Genomic DNA, 22,155 nt, shown 5'->3' with positions numbered 1-22,155 from the left:
TGGGGATTTCCCCCTTCATCCCACTTCTTCTTTTTTTTTTTTTTTTTCCTCCTTTCTTTTCGCCTCCCCCTCTCCCTTCCCGGAGCGGTGTGAAAGGGGATATTTTCTTCAGGGTATAAAGCTGGGAATACGGAGGAAGAGAGGCTACGCGCTTCACCTCACTGCCTCATTCTCCCTTACATGTGAACATCCTGCAACGTTGTCCTTCGTCCTGCCGCACCTCTCACCTGGCCAGCGCTGCCCAGACCATGTCCGCTAAGCTCCTGCCGCTTTTCTTCCTCCTCTCAGTGTTTCACGCCTGGTAAGTCTGCGCTCCCCTCGCCTCCCTCCCCGTTCTCCTCTCTCCTCGCACCGGGGCTTGCGGGCTTGAGGTCCCGCTCGCCGGAGTTTTGCAAAATACTCGGGGCGCCTAGGAAGGACAGCGGGCTCTTCCCCCACTCCCGCCCCCGCGCCGCGCCGTGCCGGGGCTTCATCCCCGAACGCGGCTTCCCCCGCTCCCTCCCCGGGACCCGCCTGGTTCCCCGGCCAGCTGCAGCCCCGCCGCTGTCCCTCCCGGCCCCGCCTGAAGTCGCCAGCGAGGACTCCGTCCCGAAAGCCGGCCCGGCAGAAAGTTTTCCCGCTCCGGCGGCTGCCAGGGCCCGGCACCTGGCGGGACGGCGGCTGGCGCTGCCCGGGCTCCCTTCAGGGCGCGGGGCGGCCGGCAGCCCCGGCTTCCCTCCGCGACCCACCCCGGGGGCCCAGCGGACGGTGCCGGCGTGAGGAGGGAGAGGGCAGCGGCGGGAAGCGTCAGCCCGGCGGCCGGGACCAGCTAGGGGTGCCGGGGGGTGCCCTGGTGGCTGGGGGGGCTACGGTTAACCGCTTCGCCCTCGTCCCGGTGCGCGCCTTACTCGCCGCGGAGTGGGGGGGGGGGGGGGAGGCGGGAGGGGCCGGGCCGGGGAACCACCGGCACCGGCCTCGGGGGCGGGAAGGGTCCCCCCGGCGGGGCTCTGGTAACGGACCAGGCTTGCCGTCGTCCCGGTGATTGTCCACGGTACTAGGAAGGTCCTCTGACAGATAACCCAGACAAAGGTGTCACCTTAGGATCCACCACAAGCCTTCCCTTCCCTTCCCTTCCCTTCCCTTCCCTTCCCTTCCCTTCCCTTCCCTTCCCTTCCCTTCCCTTCCCTTCCCTTCCCTTCCCTTCCCTTCCCTTCCCTTCCCTTCCCTTCCCTTCCCTTCCCTTCCCTTCCCTTCCCTTCCCTTCCCTTCCCTTCTCCTTCTCCTTCTCCTTCTCCGCAGCCTGCACCACAACTGAGGGGCATCTCTCTCCCAAATCCCTGCAGGAACAAGAGGCTGCTTCATGCCAGCCCCCAGAGCAAGTCCTGGACACACGTCTTGCAGGAAAGAAACCCTTTCCCCACAATCTCTCCAGGTTTTCCAGCCTTCCTCCTTTGCAGTTCATGCACTGTCTCCTTTCCGTCTCCTTACAGGATCAAAACTAGTGGCCCCTGAGGAGTTTGGAAGGTGTGCAGCCCTTCTTCCTCCCCAGTTTGAGAATAGCCTGCCATCATCCAGCACTTAATTTTGTGGATAGCAGGAATATGCTGGGGATTTGGCAGTCACCAGTAAGGCTACAGGTGAAAACGCAACCTCAGATGCCTTCAAGGAGCCTGACTGTGTAGAGGCAAGCAAGGGAAGTGAAATAATAAACTCTTAAGGAGGAAAGCAAAACACCTTGAAAAATATGCATTTAGAGTATTAGTCTGATTCACTGTGGAATTTCTCACACCCCCAGTCTTAATCTAGAATGTAGGTAGGAATTTCCATTGTCTGGAGGTACTTTGTAGGGAACAAGCTGCTAGAGTGAGAGGGTTTAAAAGGTCTGTCAGAGCTTAGAGTCCTACTAGTGACTGGTTTTGAAGAAGCAGCTCCCTGAAATGTCAATCTTGATCCTACCTGAACTCAGTTGTCATTTCCACGTGCAGTCTGGATGCCTCCAGTAAAGTTGTGGTTGGTGCAGCAGAAACAGACGTTACCATTTGTGCTGCTTTCCTATCGGCAATTCAGCACCACTTCAGGGTTTCAGTTCTGACGTATCAACCATGTATGTTTGGAGATAGTGCCTCCTTTGAGAATGGTTCTGTAGCTGCAGTATTAAAACATAGGGCTTGTCGTAAATCTGAGGGAGACAAAACCCCCCACAAAATTCTTCTTAGGGTTTTTTAGTGCTCATTGGGTGAATTACAGAAAAAAGATCCAGTCTCAAAAAAATGTAACTCGCTAACAGACAAGGAATGGTCATCTATTCAAATTTTTTTCTAAGTTTTCTCTACTTTTGCAACTTGGTTATATGAGCTTTCTCTATCGAAAATCCTCAGGGGCTGGGTTTCAAAATTATTTTTACATAGAAATCATACCTAGAGCACTTGCAATTTCTGAGGTTATGTATAAGTGATTCATGGCTAATCCTTAGAGGCATATTGGCTGTAGAGCAGTTTCAATTAAAAGTTTCATTAAATGCTCAAATGGTGGTCTACAAGCAATGCTGAGGGTTGATGATACTCTGTGATTAAATTTTTATAATTGTATTCTCTTTTTTTTTTCTGCTACTGTAGAGTGTCTATCAAGTCTTCCGGGCATCTGAGATATTTTAAAAGACACTAGTTTCATTATAGGGGGAAGGAGAGGGAGAGAGAGAAAGGAGGTTGCTCTGACACGTGTAGCACATCCCATGAACAAGCAAGGCTGGTGCCTCTGATTGTCCATTGCTTTGCACCTTGCATAATTATTGACATTTGTGTAAAAAGGTTGCAAAGTGATATTGTATCACCAGGGCAATTGCAGGTCGAGGCAACACATGATTACTGCTGTAGGTTATCTTTTTTTCCTGATAACTTCATCTCGGTTTAACTGTCATAGATATTCTCCAGCGAGAGACATCAAACAGATTTGGTTTCTAAGATACCAAAAGATACATCTTCAAATCAACATTTTACTGTTCATGCACAAAAAGCTGCACAAATGAAATTAGTCTTGTGTGGAAATAGCAGTAGCTGTGATTTCTGGGCAAACTGTAGTTTCACCACATTTGTATTAGCATACTCTTAAAATAAAAATGATCCACCTGTGAAAGAAAGAAGTTGCAACTCTTGGTGTAGTACTGTTTTTTAAAAAATGTCATTAAAACTTCAGGGAAATTCAGAATAATTTATGCAATGTATTTGTGTGCTTGTGATAATCCATCTTAAATTCAAGGAGCAAGCTCTTAATTCTGAGCCTTGTAATACATTAAACTGAAAGTCAGGCACTGAGAATATAATAATTTATTAATAGGATAAAATGATCAGGAAGTATTAAAAGATCTGAATTTTTAATACTCTTATTAGCCTTTGTGCAAGAGATGAATCAGTTGTCTTGGTGTATTAATAAAATAATACTGCAGACATTTGCTCTTGGTAAGAGTATATTGTAAACTAACTAGTTGGGATAGGTTGGTTAAAGTACAGGGTATAAAATACTACTCTGATAGCTGTATTGTCTCCCAGAGTAAAATTTTTTGAGAGACTGGCAGAAGACAATTTCTAAACAACTCTCAACGATGACCCATCCACAGATACTCAACAACTGTTAACAGGAATATCCTGTTGTAAAAACAGCCTAAGGCTGGGTAGATGGGCAGAGCCAAGGGAGATACCTAAAACCTCTTCAGATGAGTGTGGAAATTTACCCAGAATGTTAATTCAGATTTTAGTTATGTAAAATAATGTCTATTTGTTTGATTTGTTATTGCAGTTCTAGAAAGATTGAAGAGGATGAATATGAAGATGGAACAACTAACCAAAAATGGGTTTTAGCTCCAAAAACACAAGACACAGATGTGACTCTCATACTAAACAAGCTGTTGAGAGAGTATGACAAAAAGCTACGGCCAGATATTGGAAGTAAGTACCACTTTCTGCACAAGTGATGAAAAGCATCTATGGGTGCAGAAAAGACATCATGTTATATTCTGGTTAGTGTGCACAAATGGCTGGGAAAGTGGAGATTAAGATTTTTGGACTGAAGTTAATTTCCAAGTCAATATTTAAAAAACGCTAATCCTCACAGGAAGATACAGTGGCAACTTAGGGTACTAAACTCTGGTTTGCTTGAACAGAGTTTGTGTAGAGATATGGAAGGGCTAGCTCTAAAGTATTCAGCAGGTCTTTGGCAGAGTTGGGAACATACCTCTTTTGTCATCCAATCCATGCATATGAAAACCTCACGCTCTGAGGAGCAATCAAAACCCCAGCATATTAAAAACAAAAAGTAGGACACAGCAAGAGAAGAATGTGAATCTACTCCCTTCAAAATGTGATCATGAAAGTTACATTCCTTAATGCTGAGAACGATTTGCCTGTGTATAGGGCAACTCCAGAGATTTTCTTCCCCAAACCGGTGGACATCTTATCTCCAAAAAAAATCTGACAGAATGGAAGTGTCTTGTGGGCAGTACTAGTATAGATAGGTATAAAATTTAGATAAGAGCAGTAGATAACTGCGTATAACCAACCATTTTGAGCTATTTCTCTTTTTTGTTTCACTTTGTATAATGAGCTTGTGTGTTTCAAACCAGTATTTTTTTTGCCTTTTGTGGTTATGCCCCGTTTGCCTTGTTTGCATCCTTAGATCAAAATGGCTATAGCACAACTGCTGTTCAGTTTGTTCAAGGCAAGTTTGTGTGACAGAATTCAGAGACAATTTGGCATTTACATTTACTGCACCTTGAATATACTTCAGAATGAACTGGGAATGGGGAAAGCTGTCCTAGTGTGAGGTGAAACAGAACCAATTTTCTTTTCAGTAACGTTAGTGTTCAGCTAAGCCTCTTCGAACTAACTCTCTGAAAACTAACGGCATATTTTTCAGTCCTCTTCTAGCAGATAAGGTCTGATGTTTATAGTTAATGCCAAGGAACGGTATGCAGAGAGGCTCCTGCTTATACTTATTGCTAAAACAACCAACGTCAGCTAACTTTGTTGTGTGCCCTGTTGGAGGGTTGGAAGTGGAAAAGTCTAAAGGAGTAGCACCTGTGGGGAGGAGCGGATAGGACAGGTGACCCAAAACTGACTAACAGGGTATGTCATCCCATCCACATCATGATCAGTGTAAAAGCTGAGGGATCAAAGCAGTGGTGCTGTGACTCGGATTCGAACTGAGGTTGCTGCGGATGCTCTCTCTTCTCTGAAGGGGAAGGAGTAAAACAGAGCATCTGTTGTTCATTTTAGTGGCCAGCCCAGCCCAAACCATGAAAGGAAATCTCAAACTACCTACCTAATATAATTTGCTTTTCCTAAATTATTGCAGAGATTAGAGGGAGAATTCCTACCACCAATTATAGTGAAACTACTGTTTGCTGATGGCACATGTATTGACATACTTTCTAGGTGATCCCTTTGGCTGAGTTTAGAGGGAAGTAAGAGCCATCTGTATGTATTCACCATTACAATTATTAGTGTCTTATAGCTACACATTAATACAGCAGTTCCAGAAAAAAAACCAAAACAACATCTATGCTGTGGTATGAAAGAAAGTGGTTTTGTTTTGTTTTGTTTTTCCTTAGCTATTACTTTGATTTTCTATAGTATTTACAAAGATCGTATTTGATAGATATGTCTGTTTTTAACACAGAGTGACATTTATCTCTCTCTCTCTACTTAGTTTGTCATCCTGGATTTAGCTGATCTTTAATATCTGATGGACAAGTGCTTTAATGCAGTTCCCCACCCATATCAACATCTGGAAGACATTCTCAGACAATTTTTTTATTTCACTTTGTACACCATGTCCTCAGATCGTTGACTTCAGGCAAAGTAAATTATGTTATGCCTATGTGGGGCAAAGTAATCATTCAAAGTCCCCATGTCAGTTGCCATAAAATCAGTAGAGGTCAGACATATCCTACAGCACTGGAAAATCATTGTTACCAAAATAATTCCTTTTGTCTCTCCAAAAACTTTCATAAATCCTGTTTTAGAGAAAGGAGTTAAATTACACAGCTCCTCATATATCGTACCAAACAGAGATTTTACAATTCTCGACTACATCTATTTCTATCAAGCATCTCAGTCCTAAGCCATTTTTCTCTTTGATAGGAATCTGGCTATTTCAGAACTTGAGCTGAGTGTTGCTCAGATGCTGGAGAAGTGTACTTCCTCTGCTTCCTTCCCTGGTCCCTCTTCCCTCCTCTCCTACCTTTGATGCAGATAAATAACATTGCCCTTTTGAAGCTGCTGCATTTATCAAGGAGAACATGAGGGGAATGTTAGAGTCAGGCATTATATCTAACTTCTCTGAATTGCGGGCTGGTTCCTCGTGCATAAGCACATCTTCCTTACCATCTGGGAGAAGGTTATCCTCCAAACTAGGTGGTTGACTTGACCTGACAATTGAACTGTGTTCCTGCCCTGAAGGTCCCAGTATTAATACAAATCAGTTAAAGCATAATACATATCAGTTAAAGCACTAGGAAAAAAAGTAGTGGACCAGGTAACATAGAGCATAGAGTATGAAAATGCATGTTTTGAAATTTATAGAAAGCATGGACTGAACCAGTGGAGGAAAAGAGAAGTAATTCTCAGAAGTGCAGCCAATAAAAGACATTGAGGGTTAAATTCAGGACTAATATGCAGTCAGCTACTCATTAGGGCCTTTACATTTGTGCAGTGCTGCCTGTAAGCAAATCGGCTGTCCCACAGGGCAAGGGACACTCACCATTTCGTGCCACATTGCTCTTCACTCTGTTTTCCAATCTTTTATTGCAAAGCCAGTACTTACCACAGTGCTCCACTTCAGCAATGCTCCTGAAGAAATGGTCTTCTTTCTGAATGCAGTCAGAAAAGCCTAGGAAAATACTGAATTCTTTATACTTTCTAAAGTTAGGAGAGCAATTTTTAGGTCACTTGGGAACATACTTTGGCAAGCCAAAGCTCATGGGGAGAAGAAGACTGTGGCAAATAGAAGGTATTGAAGTGCGTGCTGGCCCGGACAGTGACTTTTCTGTGGTCTTTCACCCTTCCCAGAGCAGCTGATGTTTCTGCTAGCTCAGGTGTGTACAGATACTACCTGACACTGTACAAGCATATTCAGAGTGCCCACTTGCCATACTATGGGCACTGAGTTCTTGAGTAATCACGTCACCTCCAGGTCAGGCATATAGCCATCAGTGAATGAACAGGAGTTCATTCTGAGTGAACAGACACTCAGCCACTCTCCCTCCTCCCTCGCCCAGCCCATCTAAACCACTGTAAAGAGTGTGTAGTTAATGCTAAGGTGCAAGGCCTGGGCTTGCTCTTTCCTATCTTTTTTTCCTATGCTGGCCTATACTTGGCCTAGGCTTTCATATAGATGACCGTTGGTGAGATCACGTGCTCAATCTATGCTCAGCAGTACAGGCATCACCTGCAAGGTTCCAAGCCGGGATTTTGAAACAGTGGATTAACGGCCTAAGTATTAGGCAAAATAGTTACCCTGTGAAGGCCATCAGCAACCTGACACCTCAACAGAACCTGTCTAGCTAAAAGGGGCCTTTGGTCTTTGGAAACAAAGCAACGTTCTACCAGCAGGGGAATATCTGACTGCATCCCCTGTGGCCACACACTTGGCAGAGTTTTTGTCTCCATAAATATCACAGCTTGTGAGGATTTTCATTTTAATGGTGGCATCTGGCAGTTTTCCATTATACCACAGGACATACATGCCTTTTGGAATTGAGAAAAAAAAAAGAAAAGAGAAGAAAGCACCTCACACTTAAGCTTATACTGGTGTACTGAGTGGATTATGAAAGAAAAGTGTTTTACAGAGACAAAGCATCTTTTCCACCTACTTTTTACCAGCTACAATTATAGGGCTGAGAGTCATGGGTCTGTTGTCTGCTATAAGAGGCACCAGTCCCAGATAATAAGTAAACCAGTTCTAAACTATGAAGGTCTTAAAATCTCTTCTGGTAGCAGGTATGCTGGAGTTTGTTTCAAAGTACTTTGAAGTGAAGACCAGTTCAATGGATATGCAGTAATTTCTAAGTGCAGCAAGGCTCACTACCCTGCAAGAGTGATTTCCGCCCCCCCCCCCCATGTCATACTGGCCTAAGTACTGACATTTAGTTGGACTAAGTTCTGGCCCTGAAATTTTACTTTGTGTTTATTAATAAAATGAAAACAGAAATAACAGGCAGACCAACAGGCCACAGAGTAGAACGATGATAATTACAGCTAGAGAAATCTGAGTCTTACTTAGGTTCTATTAATAAACCAGGTTTTTGCCATTCCTCTATTTTTGATTAATTGGTTTAAAATTTCAGTTCTGTTTAAAAAAAAACTCAAACAAAATGATGAAGCAAACCACATGTAAATTAAATTACACATGACAAAAAATATTTCCTTCAAAGTCACTTTAATGAAACCTTCCCTTACACCTTCCTTAATAGACAGCTTAGTCCATGATGGAGTCCTGGAAAATGGAAGCTGCTTTTATTACCTTATATTGTTTTGCACTTCTCTTAATATGGATTGTAGGTTGCCTTAGACAGAAAGTTTGTAACAGTGTGTTCTTCCAAAGTGAAAGTTTTACCAATCACATTCCTTGAGTGAGCTTTACATGTGGAATATAATATGTGATATTTTTCTTTCATTGTGAAAGTCACCTTACCCCTCAAAATTAGTATGTGAGAGGTTTCTGAAATGTAACATTAGTAGTAAGAGGAAAAAAAAATCTCACTGTAGTCCAGGCTCATAACTACAGTACTCATTTGGAGCATGATGAGTATTTAGTCTTAAGAGTTGCCCTTCAGTAGCTGATTTGCTTACCTCAAAGAAAAGAACTTTTTGCTTCTTGTTCATTGGGAAGCAGTAACTAACGTGGACCAACATTTAAGCAATGACAAGGCAATAGTGATGTTAAGATTAGTTCATAAACTGAGCTAAACTCCAAGCTTCCATCTTTATCTCGACCTCCCAGTGTGAAAGAAAACATTTTATTTCACCAGTAATTTTTAGAGAACAAAACCATTCCCTGAGCATCTCTAACAAGTCATCAGTTACCTCAGCACTCTTAATTTAAGTGCAAAGGATATTCTAAAACACACATCCTGTAGTCTGACCAGGTGTTCTCCAGCCTTACTGTGATCACCTGCATTTTCCCCCAGCTCCTGAAATACTTTCCCCAGAACACAACAAGGCTAGAAGAAGGGATTACACACACTTGTTAGGTACAAACAGACAGAACTGCAGTCTGCTACCTTTCCCCGTGGTGTTCCTAATGTGAGAAAGTGGTGTTAAAAAAGTGATAAATTTCTTTTTTTAGCATTTTTTAAAAATGTCTACAAACCATAGAAAGAAACTTTCAAGTTATTTCCCCTGTGTTTCAGGCTGTACCAATGATCTTTGCAGTTATTTATACTCTGCCAGGGAAAGTTCAATACTTTCAGTTAATTTCTATTTCAGGGGCTGGAGTAAAATAGTGCTGGTAAGGGAAAACCTACTAGAAGGGACTACACTCTAGTGTATTCAAACTACCCAGGGAAACTGAAAGTAGTGTATGATCATAAGTATTAAAAATTAAGCTAAAATAAGATAAAAAACCAAATCAAGGAGTAGGAAATTACAAGACAGAACTTCCTGTGCCTCAGAGTTACTTAGCTAACAGCTAGTTTTTCAACTGATATTTCTTGTAATGGTCAGCCAGAACTGAAAAGACTGAATTCCATTTTTAATGCAGTATAAATGTAAAAATGTGGTAGTTTATTGTAATCATTTATTTTTCCTGTACTTTCTAGTACTTACTTTCTAAGCTGCCTGTCTTCTTACTTTCTTAAAAAAAAAGTCAAGCTGACATCAAATCAGACTTGAGGCCAGAGCATTATGGGAGAGACAGAACAAGCATGAATAATACTGATTTTACTGATATTATTCATTGAGAGGGTAGAAAAAAGTAGTAGGATAATTTGTATTTCATGTTTGCATCCTCTGTTTCTCAAATGTATCACTATATCAGGGAAGGCTCTGAATTGCAAGTGTTGAAGAAAGCTTCATCAGCTTGTGTTCTGAGGTGCTTTCTCCACTAATGCCTGCTTTTCTCTCCTTTTTGATTGTACTACAGTAACAAGATTCCTCTTGGATACTCTAGACATTTGTACAGCCTCTAGTGGTCCCCTGTATTTATTGTGTATTTATAAGACCTAGAAAGCTCACTCTGACATATGAAAGTGTATGTGCATACATGTATATGTAATGCCTATATATCTTCTGACTCTGACAGTTCTAGCCATCTTGAGAGTCCAGCTGTTTTTCTTTGCTCCACAAATATCTTTATAACTGTTAGGCAAATTTATGAAGATGAGAGCAGTCTCACAAACAGCTGTGCAACTCTCAGTACCTTGGGCAGGTTTGTACAAGTGCCGCTGGTAGAAATAGGTGGGCTCGTTTGTGTCAGCAAACACAGAAGTGCTGTCTGACATGCTTTACTGTACTGGTTTGGCGGAGTTTAACAGCAGTTATCTTTTTAAACAGTTAAAAGTTCTCACTGTAACTAATTTAAGCAGTTTCTCAGTGTATGCAAGGAGCAGATCCGTTGAGTGAGTAGGCACAACTTTTATTCTGTTGCTTTTTAAAGGAGATGTGCGTTTTTGAGCACCATCCTGATGAAAACTCTGAGTTCTGAAGCTGTATCACAACCTTTCTTCTGTCTGACCTGCCTTCCTAGCATGCCACACAGAAATGAACCCTGAAGTGCACCACAGGCTGTTACCACTGTGGCTGTCAAGTTATTTTTACTCGCTGCTGATTGCCACACCTGATACTCTTTAAATTAGCTCCAGCAAGGTTTCCCCATATGTGGTGACAGAGGGTTGCTTATTACCTCACAGATCAAAATATTTCCCAGATCATAGTGCAGAGAAAGCTGTAAACTGTCATGCAAGGTCAAATTACTGCTTTTTGCTGTAACTCTTTTTTTTTTTTTGGTGCTAGCCTGTGAGAGACAATGACGGACATCTTATAACAGGAAATAGTGAGAGAAACAGTTGTCACTTAGGGATTGATTATAGCCAGGTGTACCTGGAGAGCTAACCAGCATGTAAAGGTACTACACAATGGGAAGCAGAGAGGGATTAACTTCTGTTTGTATATGGCAGCACTCAGGAGGGGAAAGGTGTAGTCCTGGATCCAGCTTCTGTAGTATTAGGCACTGCAGAAGATTGAGGAGATTTGTCTAATTTAGGTTTCTATAGAAGAAGAAACTTAAATAACCCATTGGTGAGGATGAGGGATGCTGTGGCTAAGACTCAGCTAGGAGCCAGAGCTGAATATAGTCAGAACTCAGGAGCTGAAAAAGATCAGAAACATTTAAACTGTTCTCATTGATACTTCCTTTTCTCTCTATTTTTTTTTTTTTTTTCAAAGTGGATTGTCTTTATTTCAGAAAACTTTTGTTCTGATTCAGCCACCAAACTGTAAATCCATTAACTATCCACTTCCATGAGTAAAACAGTAAATATGAAGATTATTTTAGTGCCAGTCATCTCCCACGTATTACATATAAGCACACCTATGCGAGGAGAGGAATATTCCCGAGGAGAGGGTTGCTATTAAGTGCAAATGAGAGCAATCTCTGTTCTGGGTGGGAGGATAGAAGGGATTTTCTGGTTGTCTGCAGGAGTTTTAATTCTCTAACATCTTCACTAATTGATACTTTCTTCTGTAGACTTCGCATGACCATTTCTGCAGTAGGAATAGCAAGGCTAATAAGTGAGGGGTAAACTACTCTATGGCAACTCTGAAGCCCCAGTTTTAGATTTTGAAAACTGTGATCCATGTTTGAGTTTTGAACATGATATAAATAAATAGGTTGGTTGTGCCTAATCCTAATCCTTATATGGTGCCAGTGTAGTGCATAGACTCTTCCAAAATCGAGCATGGGAACATTTCTGATTAGGATAGCTTGTTGACAGTGAGTTTTTCCATGCCTATGTTCTCCTTTCTAATTGTTTAACCACGGAGCTGAGTAAAGGGGAATTTCTGACTTTGGTCTCTGACCTGGTTTGGTTCACAGCTTCTCAACTGTCAGGGGAAACACCCTACTTTTTACTTGTCCTTCTCTCAGGTAAAACTCTTAATGTGTCATACTAGAAGAATACATAGAAAAAATTTATCCCAATGCAGTGACCCTGAAGCCCTCCAATTTAATATTTCTACTTAAAAAAAAATAGGGATTTTTTTTATTATTTTTTCTTTTTTGTTTCATTTTTTTAGAACACCTAATTTAAATCAAATGCTAGAAAGCAACACTTTAATTTGAAGCTTACAGTACTTCAATATATAGACATATTTCAGTATTCAAATACTTTGAATACTATACTTTGAATGCTGTAGACCACCCAACCAGGATAAGCAGGTTGATGAAGTATTCTATAAGCGGCTGGCTGAAGTCTCGCAATCGCCAGCCATTGTTCTGGTTGGGGACTTCAACCTACCGGATATCTGCTGGAAATATAACACAGCAGAGAGCAGACAGTCTAGGATGTTCCTTGAGTGTACGGAAGATAACTTCCTGACAGAACTGGTAGGAGAGCCTACCAGGGGAGGTGCCTCGCTAGACCTACTTTTCACAAAGAAGGACTAGTGGGAGATGTGGATGTAGGAGGCCGTCTTGGTCTTAGCGATCATAAAATGGTCAAGTTTTCAGTTCTTAGTGAGGTAAGGAAGGGGATTAGCAAAACCTCCACCTTGGACTTCCGGGGGGCGGACTTTAGCCTGTTCAGAACCCTGGTTGGGAGGGTCCCTTGGGAGATAATCCTGCGGGGAAAAGAGGTCCAGGAAGGCTGGACGCTCTTCAAGAAGGAAATCCTAAAGGCCCAGGAGCAGGCTGTCCCCATGAGGTTCAAAATTAAAGGGTGGGGAAAATGGCCAGCCTGGTTGAACAAAGAGCTTTTGATGGGACTTAGGGAAAAAAGGAAGGTTTACCACCTTTGGATGAAGGGACAGGCAACTCAGAAGGAGTACAGAGATCTTGTTAGGTTATACAGAGGAAAAATTAGGAAGGCAAAAGCCCAGCTGGAGCTCAACCTGGCCATTAATATAAAGGACAACAAAAAAAGTTTTTATAAGTACATCAACAAAAAGAAAGTCAGGGAGAATCTCCATCCCTTACTGGATGCAGGGGGAAACATTGTGACCAAGGATGAGGAGAAGGCTGAGATACTTAATGCCTTCTTTGCCTCTGTCTTCAATAGTCAGACCAGCTACCCCAGGGTATACAGCCTCCTGGGCTGGAAGATAAGGATGGAGAGCAGAACAACACCCCCGTAATCCAGGAGGAAGTAGTTAATGATTTGCTTATGCACCTGGACATGCATAAGTCTATGGGGCCAGATGGGATTCACCCAAGGGTACTCAGGGAGCTGGCAGGAGAGCTCACCAAGCCTCTCTCTGTTATCTATCAGCAATCCTGGTCAACAGGAGAAGTACCAGATGACTGGAGGGTGGCCAATGTGACGCCCACCTACAAGAAGAGCCGGAAGGAGGATCTGGGAAACTATAGGCCTCTCAGTCTGACCTCGGTACCGGGAAAGATCATGGAGAGGATCATCTTGAGTGAGCTCTCACGGCAAGTGCAGGGCAGCCAAGGGATCAGGGCCAGCCAGCATGGGTTTACGAAAGGGAGGGCCTGCTTAACCAACTTGATCTCTTTCTATGACCATGTGACCCGCTTTCTCGATGTGGGGAAGGCTGTGGATGTTGTCTACCTGGACTTTGGTAAGGCCTTTGACACCGTCCCCCACAGCGTTCTCCTGGAGAAGCTGGCGAATCATGGCATAGACAAGTGTACTCTTCACTGGGTAAAAAACTGGCTGGATGGCCGTGCCCAGAGAGTTGTAATTAATGGGGTGAATTCCAGTTGGCGGCCGGTCACCAGTGGTGTCCCTCAGGGCTCAGTTTTGGGGCCAGTCTTGTTTAATATCTTTACTGATGATCTAGATAAGGGGATTGAGTGCACCCTCAGTAAATTTGCAGATGACACCAAGCTAGGTGGGAGTGTTGATCTGCTTGGAGGGTTGGCAGGCTCTACAGAGGAACCTGGACAGGTTGGATCAATGGGCCAAGGCCAATGGGATAAGGTTTAATAAGACCTAGTGCCGGGTCCTGCATTTTGGTCACAACAACCCCAGGCAATGCTACAGGCTTGGGGAAGAGTGGCTGGAAAGCTGCCCAGCAGAAAAGGACCTGGGGGTGTTGGTGGACAGCCAGCTTAACATGAGCCAGCAGTGTGCCCAGGTGGCCAAGAAGGCCAACAGCATCCTGGCCTGTATCAGGAATAGCGTGGCCAGCAGGAGTAGGGCAGTGATGGTGCCTCTGTACTCGGCCCTGGTGAGGCCTCACCTCGAGTACTGTGTTCAGTTCTGGGCCCCTCACTACAGGAAGGACATTGAGCTGCTGGAGCGTGTCCAGAGGAGAGCCACCAAGCAGAACAAGTCATACAAGGACAGGCTGAGGGAACTGGGCGTGTTTAGTTTGAAGAAGAGGAGGCTGAGGGGAGACCTCATTGCCCTCTACAACTACCTGAAAAGAGGTTGTAGAGGTGGGTGTTGGCCTCTTCTCCCAGGGGAATAATGACAGGACCAGAGGAAATGGTGTAAAGTTGCGGCAGGGGAGGTTTAGGTTAGATATTAGGAAGAATTACTTTACTGAGAGAGTGGTCAGGCACTGGAACAGCCTGCCCAGGGAGGTGGTGGAGTCGCCATCCCTGGAGGGATTTAAGGAACATGTAGACATGGCACTTCAGGGCATGCTCTAGTGCCTGAGATTGTTGATTTTTGTCTGTTTGTGGGTGGGTGTGGTTTGTGGTTGTGGGTGTTTGTTTTGTGTGGGTTTTGTTTTGGTTTTGGTGTTTGTTTTTTTGTTGTTGTTGTTGTTTTTTGTTTGGTTTTGGTTTGTGGGGGTTTTTTTGTTTGTGGTTTTTTTTTTGTTTTGTTTTGTTTTGTTTTGTTTTGTTTTTTTTGTGGTTGGACTCGATCATGTCAAAGGTCCCTTCCAACCAAGAAGATTCTGTGATTCTGTGATCATTTTTTTCTGAAACTAATCTCATAATTTAACCTAAGTAATACAGTTCTTTGCAGATGAAACTGCTCTTTTATCTCATTTCTAATAAGCACTTGTACCTTTGCAATACTTACGTCTTGCATGTAGTCTGTTGGATTGACAAAGATGTACTGGTTTTGTGTTGGAGAGGGAGGCCTTTTAACCAAGCACTTAACAGCAAAGTCCATTACAATACATCATTCTCATTGTGAATGTAAAGAATCCATTTACACAGATAACTCTTATTAGAGTTTTATTTCCTGACAGTGATTACTTGCTGAAATGGCTTGGTACAAAGTCAAACAATGTTTTTCTTGAGTGGCACTGTAGGTGGGACAGTTTGGTTGACAGTTAATGTTTGCCAAACTCTTCATCTAAATTGTTAGAGCCAAAACTATATGTAGCGGCTGCTAGTTCTTATTTTCTCTTCTTTTCCATAACTTCACCTAAAAAATCTGAGAAGAGGTTGGGAGTATAGCATACAGGCTTTCAGGACGCCACAGATTGAAGGTTAGGTAAGAGACAGGAAAAGTCTGAGACATTAATTGCATGAGAAAATCCCTTTCTTCTCTTTCCTTCCTTCTGTGATAACCTAGACTATGTTCGATCTACCAAGTGTAGAAGTGTATTTAGAAGTCTTTTTTTTCTTTTTTTTTTTTAATTAAAGGGAGTTCAGAGCAAGTATTTGTAAAATGGGCAGCTGTACAGAGCTACAGTTGCCCTTTTGAGGTTATGGCACAAATTAATAAATTATTCTGTTGTCTTTAAACAAGGAAAACTTTCTGCACATATTATTTTAAAATATCGTTGCTCTTTTTTTTTGCAATTATATGGTTTTCTTACGACTGCTATTGTTCATCTAGACTGTTGCTAGCTTGCTAGACTTACAGGAACAAATTCTATTATTGTTTAGTCTTATGGTATCACATAGGAACCCACCTCTTGAATGAAGTAAAACAAAATGGAAAGTTTAGGGATTGATTTTAAAACCAGCCTAACCATTAAGATCTACAGTTGTCATTCCCAAACAACATAATACTGGAAAAATTGCAGCTTGTGCACTGGGGAAAGGTAAATGAAAGACAAAAGTGCTGAAGGTTGATTGATGGTGATGGTGGAATATGAAGAATAAAAATGATTCGTATTTAATCGAGGGAGTCCATTTATGTGCACGCTGTCATTCATGCTCCAGGACAGAACGTCAACAAAACCTTGCATGTGAAAAAAATACCCTGTTCAGAAGACTGTGTTCTCATCCTGGGATTGCTGTCATCCAAACTTTCTTTCAAGTCTGCACCCAACTTTTGGTTATCCTTTTGATTTTCATTTGCAGTCCTGTTTTGGTAGTTTGATCTTAAAACATAGAGATGACAGTTCTGTGAGAGTTTCTCTTGCCTGGATGTAGCAAGTGGAGGGCTTTGACCTCTATCTGTTGTTCAAGCCCATTCTCTTCTATGCAGGAAGAATGAATCTTTTTGTATTTTCCTCACTGATACTTTCGTAGAATCATTTAGCTAGGAAAAGACCTTCAAGATCATTGAGTTCAACTATAAACCGAACACTGCCAAGTCCACCACTAAAACATGTCCCTAAGTGCCACATCTGCATATCTTTTAAATGCCTCCAGGGATGGTGACTCAACACTTCCTGTTACTATGTCTTTCTTCAAATGTGGTAATTTGTCCTAAAATACAGAAGTTTTAGCTGACCACAGTTATCCCTGAGAAGTGACTTGTTAGCATAGCAGTTCATTTTACTGGAGCAAACAGGTAATCAGATGTCACCTATGAGGTCATATAGGAAAATATTAATAGTCATTATCACTAATGCAAAGTAAACGTTAACACTGTAATCACTACTACTATGGTTACTGATAACTGTGTAATGGTTTATTACAGCTTTATGCCAATTTAAAAATAACAATTTATGTGCTAATGAGATAATGTAAAATATCATTATAGAGTAATTTCAAAAAATATCTCATTACCATAGAGCCAATCTTGTTAGTCTTTTGAGTTCAGAAGTCTTGTGGAACTTAGGCAGTATATTTCTGAAACTGAACTCGTATTTGTTATGTGGTTGCGTACCTTCTAAAAATCTAGTGCTAATTGCTTTGCTTCTATAATTGTGTGTGTATTGATCCATAACGTTTTTATCACCACTGTTTTGGGTAAAACCAGAATAATTTAGACCTGGACTTGAAAAATAAAAGAGAGAACAAAAATAAATTTTAATTTTATTTTAAAATTTATGAGAGCTCAGCTAGTTCTCCTCATGTTTAAGTGAGCTTCCAATAAAGATATTTCTAAACATTAAACTTTAAAAAATAATTCTAAATATTTATGATTTGTGCAGGAACATAAATGCTATTTGGACAGACTTCAAATGTGGAGGAAGCTTTCTGTGGAGGAAGCAAAGTGGTTTCATTCATGAACTAAGCATCAATTCTGAATTGCAGAGGTCTATCAAAAATTAAGAGATATTTTAAAAGGACAGGATAATTTAAAGTCCTAAAAAAGCATAATAAAATGTCAGGAACTTATTGCAGATTTTTTTCATACATGACCTGTGAAATTGTATGACAATCCCTCATTTGTTCATTTTCTCAAAAGTCTTTTAAGATTCTCCTGATTTATCTGTCAAGTTTTTTACGCACATGATCAGCTTGCATATGTCTATGAGTAAAGTCTCCATGGATTTTAATGGGATTCAAGCTCAGGTACTGTTTATTTCACCAGTGTAAATCTATAAAGCAGGACTACACAAATCCTATTATCATCCTGCATGGGTATTTGTTATCAGGGCATTATTCTAGCTGTTTCTGTGTTTTTTGGCTGTCCAGACATATCTGACCTAGCTTTACACTAACTGTCTAAGTGTTCACCTGGCTTCTTAAGTGAGCTTGGCAGGCAGTATTGAACTCATGACTCCTGTGGCTAGGCGTCTTTTGAACTGTCTAACGTTTGTGGACAAATTTCACTTGGATGTGTCTCTGCAACGTGATCGTCACAAGGCTCGCTGGAATATAAACAGTCTGTCTCAAAGCCATGGCATTTGGATCAGATGGGGACTGTTAGCTAAATATTGGCGTGACCTTAGTTTTGTTTGCAGATATTTTGATTTGTTTGATAAATTCCCTCCTCAATTAAAACCAATGTGTTTGAAGATGAAATGATTGTGATAAGCAGTTAGCTAACCTTAGATAGCACTGTGTAGCAGCATAACACTGCAGTAACTTGGATGTGCTTACGTTGTCTCTTAGGGAAAGTTAACTACCATATATTAAAGAATATTTCAAAGAACTTGGAGAAGGTCGGTGCGTTTGTAGACAACCTTTAAGTGCTCTCCTGTGTGTGATATACATATGATTGTGCCAATAATTTTTCTAAGTTTTGAACAGATTTTTAGAACTGTTTTGGACTGAGGCCGATATCAAAATGGTACTGGAGCTGAGTATCCTTCTGTAATCTTATTGCCAGCTTTTAGTGAAGCATTAACACTTCTGTTGCTCAATCAACAAGACTGTAAGGACTTAGTGCAAGAAAAAAGTCTTCATCTGCAGCTCAGCAACTCCATGCATGGCTTAAAGTAGTCCATGAACTGAGTGTTCAAAAATACATGTTAGTATACAGAAAATCTGAGCAGGCCTTGAAATAGTTGCTAATGTAACTATTTATGTCTTCCATGAAACTCGGTTTATTTTGAAGACTGGTAGAGGGTGAGGTCTTTCTAATAAGACATGATAACTGTAAGACTCAGTTATTTTCTTTTTCTGAATGGATTTTGGATGAAGTAATCTTAAAATCTTTGCCTCATTATGGTTGGTATTTTGAATTAAAATCCTATGATAACAAATCTAAAATCTATACCTGATGGTTCTCCCAGTTTATAGCTGTTTATATCCATGAGAGACCATGTGCAACAAGAACCGTACTCTTCTGCGTTTTCTTTCAAAAGCTGAACACGTATTTACAATATAATCAAATTACAATTGTATTTTCTGCCTAGGAAAACAATGTATAATTCGAAGGAGCTTTCAGTCTTTTTTTGTTGTTGTAGTGATATAATAGCTTACCTGTATTTTTTTAGTAATATTTTTAGTTTTAATTTCACTGGGAATGTCTAAGGTTAAATGCTGATTTATTTTGACATAAGAAGTGGCTGCTGCTTAGTTTTTTTCTGTTTCAAGATTGGACCTTTACTGTGAGTAAGACCAAATTATCTTTAGCATTAACAAGCAGCGCTTCATGTTTTTTGCACTGGAAGAGAATTTGGCCCAGCACATTCAGGAGAAATTATCATCTCATAATCTATTTATATACTTAACTGCAATGATTAAACAAAAATGGATTCCAAGCACTGTGTTCTGGTCTTTAACTTTGTCCCGGATCCTGCCAAGATTCAATTGCATGCCAATTTGCATCACTAAGTCTAGTCCCATTAATGTTGACCAGAACTCCTTACTGTTGAACTTCCAGCTAGATCTGTGCATAAGCCCTAAAAAGATCAGAGCTCTTTATTCCATGTATTCTGCCGTGGTAAAAGAGCTAGCTGTAGTTCCCCGCTATTACCAATTCCTATGTAATGACATTTATTACTGCAGTTTGAGGCAAGTCTCATTACCAGAAGCTGCTAGACTCCTATTTAGTTATTAGCTGGGTACAATTAGAGTTGCATTAATCAGTTGTGCTTGTTCAGCTGAGTTCAGATTTTCTTTTGCTGAAGGGAAGATCTGAGTTTATAAGCCAGTACTTCAGACAATTTGAAACCATGGCCTTAAATAATCCTGGACGTTCCACCCCTATGCAGTCAAAAAAGTATGTGGTTCATACTGAATTGGAGAGAACAGTTATCATCTTTAACCTCTATTTGTACCCACTTTAGCGTCTGTTTTTGCAACATTAAATCTAGTCATCCTAATGATACGTACACACCAAAGTCTTAAACGACAAGCCAGCCTGCCTGTTTTTTCAGAACCATCTAACTTTTCAGGTACTTCAAAACTTCTTGGCATCTCATTGTTCATATGAAATTTGGGTAATGCTGGCAAAAATTAATTTTCTTTACATGTGAAGATTCCAGTCTGTCTTCAGCTTTGTGCTGGATGGCTTCTTAAGCTTTAGACAAATTAACTGTTATCCACCTGAGATAAGCTTCCCACGGAACCATGGTATTTGACTGTTCCTCACTTCTCTGCTCAGTAGCTTCCCTGAGGAAAGCTCTCTGAGTTTTGAGTGCCTGAGGTACTTGCATTTCCTTGTTCTAAGGGGTTTGGGGATTGGTGCAAAAGAGTCCTAAGTTCAGCATAGTTCCCGAACTTCAGTGGTTTGAGTTGCTCTCTGGAGATTTTCAAAGGCCATGGAGAGGAGAAGGTGCCTCTGTGGGAAAGGAAGATGTCTAACATAAGCTGTTGGCCTACTAGGGCGAAGTTTGCATCAATTCTGACTATGCAGGTTAGAACAGTATTTATACTTACTTAGTTTTGGGTCAGCTAACCCTGGAGAAAGTAGAACACCAATTCAGATCTCAACGTAGAGGTTAATGTATACCCTGTGGGGTTGGAAGAGCGCAGCATAAGTAAAAAAACCAGCATGCCTTTCAGTGTAAGAATGGCATTATTTTAGAGTTAGGCTACATCACCAGTAAGAGCTGTCTGAATAATGTTCAGTGGGTACACTGATACCAAGGATGCTAAAAGGAAGATAAATCCTAGTGGCCTCAGCTTAAGGAAGAAGTACAGAGCTTGTCCTGGCCTATTAAATCCTGGAAGTCTGAAAACATGGAAAATCTTGTGAGATACTTGCATTGACTAAAACAAATCAAATTAAAAAACATTTGAATGAGTAAGTGCAAAGGCAATGTGGGCTGAAGAGAATGAGTCTAAATTGAAAGGAGAAGAGTTCCTTAGGTTTATCTAAATGGATTTCATAGTGATTTTATTTTAAGTTAGGATAATTTTAAGACTGATGAGATGAGAAATCTGGAAAGATTTTTTGATGTGGAACACACATGCTAGAGGACATGTGTGTTGAGGCAATGAAAAGTGGTATTCTGCATTATTTCTAGTTTCATGTCAGTCGTCTTAGGTTTTGACTCTGAGCCACTGTGCTCACCACTGAAAGTTTCTTTAACAAATTGCTGCTGAGACAAGTGAGGATCACGATGATAAAGTGGTACAGGCTGTAATTTGCAATTTTTGTTGGGTAGGAGGAAAAGAACCTTGTCTTCTTGAAAAATACATAATCCATGTTTTTCAGTAGTTCCACCTGAAGAGTAGACCTTATGGTTATTGGGGAAGAAAATATTTAAAATGATTTCTTATATTTTCTGCAAAATAATATTAATTTTTTTTTCTCCACAGTAAAACCAACAGTTATTGATGTTGACATTTATGTCAACAGCATTGGTCCTGTATCATCAATAAATATGGTAAGTGACTTGCTAACAAAGATTTTTATCTGGACTGCTTGTCTTGGCATCAATACTGGCTTTTGAAAAAGATAATAAATACCACTGGGATAAGTTGTTTTGATTGCTGATTTAGTTCTGTTTTCAGCTATAGCTCTGTTTTTCTGATGACCCTTTTGTGTCTCTTCTAGAGAAGAACAAACCTACAAGCAATATTAAGGTGTGTGTTGTCTACTGAAAAATGCTGGTAGATTTTGAATGGTAAAATAGCCATTTTAGGAAAAAATAAGTATGAAGCAAAGCTGTTATAAAAAAAATACAATTAATGTGTCAAGAGTCAATCAAATATACAAAGCTTCATAATGTGGAGTTAATGAGAATCATCACATACTATCAGTATATTTATTTGAAATTCATCATCTCTTCAGTGGTTACTTTTCTTTCACTGAGTTATCAACAATCTTTATCCTTAAAGTGTAATTTTGAGAAAATTATATATAGCTATACTGCATATGTAAAGGCAGGAGAAATTGAAAGAGTCTGTGTGATAGTGTGGCAATAGTGAACCTAGCTAAACATAACAGTTGGTCAGTTGTTGCGGTCTTCTTTACTCCAGGACACTCCTTAGTTCTGCAGCAACACATTTAGTTTTAGAAAG

General features: G+C 40.9%; 1 protein-coding gene across 1 annotated transcript in view; it reads left to right on the top strand.

The window, feature by feature from the left end:
• The first annotated feature begins 248 nt into the window (after positions 1–248).
• The window catches only part of GABRG3 (gamma-aminobutyric acid type A receptor subunit gamma3), a 327,567-nt gene continuing 305,660 nt past the window's right edge, over positions 249–22,155 (top strand). The window contains exons 1-3 of the mRNA XM_074160502.1: positions 249–301; positions 3,772–3,920; positions 21,451–21,518. Coding sequence (XP_074016603.1) covers positions 249–301; positions 3,772–3,920; positions 21,451–21,518 — 270 coding nt within the window. The remainder of the gene's footprint in view (positions 302–3,771; positions 3,921–21,450; positions 21,519–22,155) is intronic.

The sequence above is a fragment of the Numenius arquata genome, chromosome 1 (assembly GCF_964106895.1).
Source record: "Numenius arquata chromosome 1, bNumArq3.hap1.1, whole genome shotgun sequence".
NCBI lineage: Eukaryota > Metazoa > Chordata > Aves > Charadriiformes > Scolopacidae > Numenius > Numenius arquata.
The sequence above is the reverse complement of the archived record's forward strand: the minus strand, read 5'-3'. Positions and strand labels throughout refer to the sequence as shown.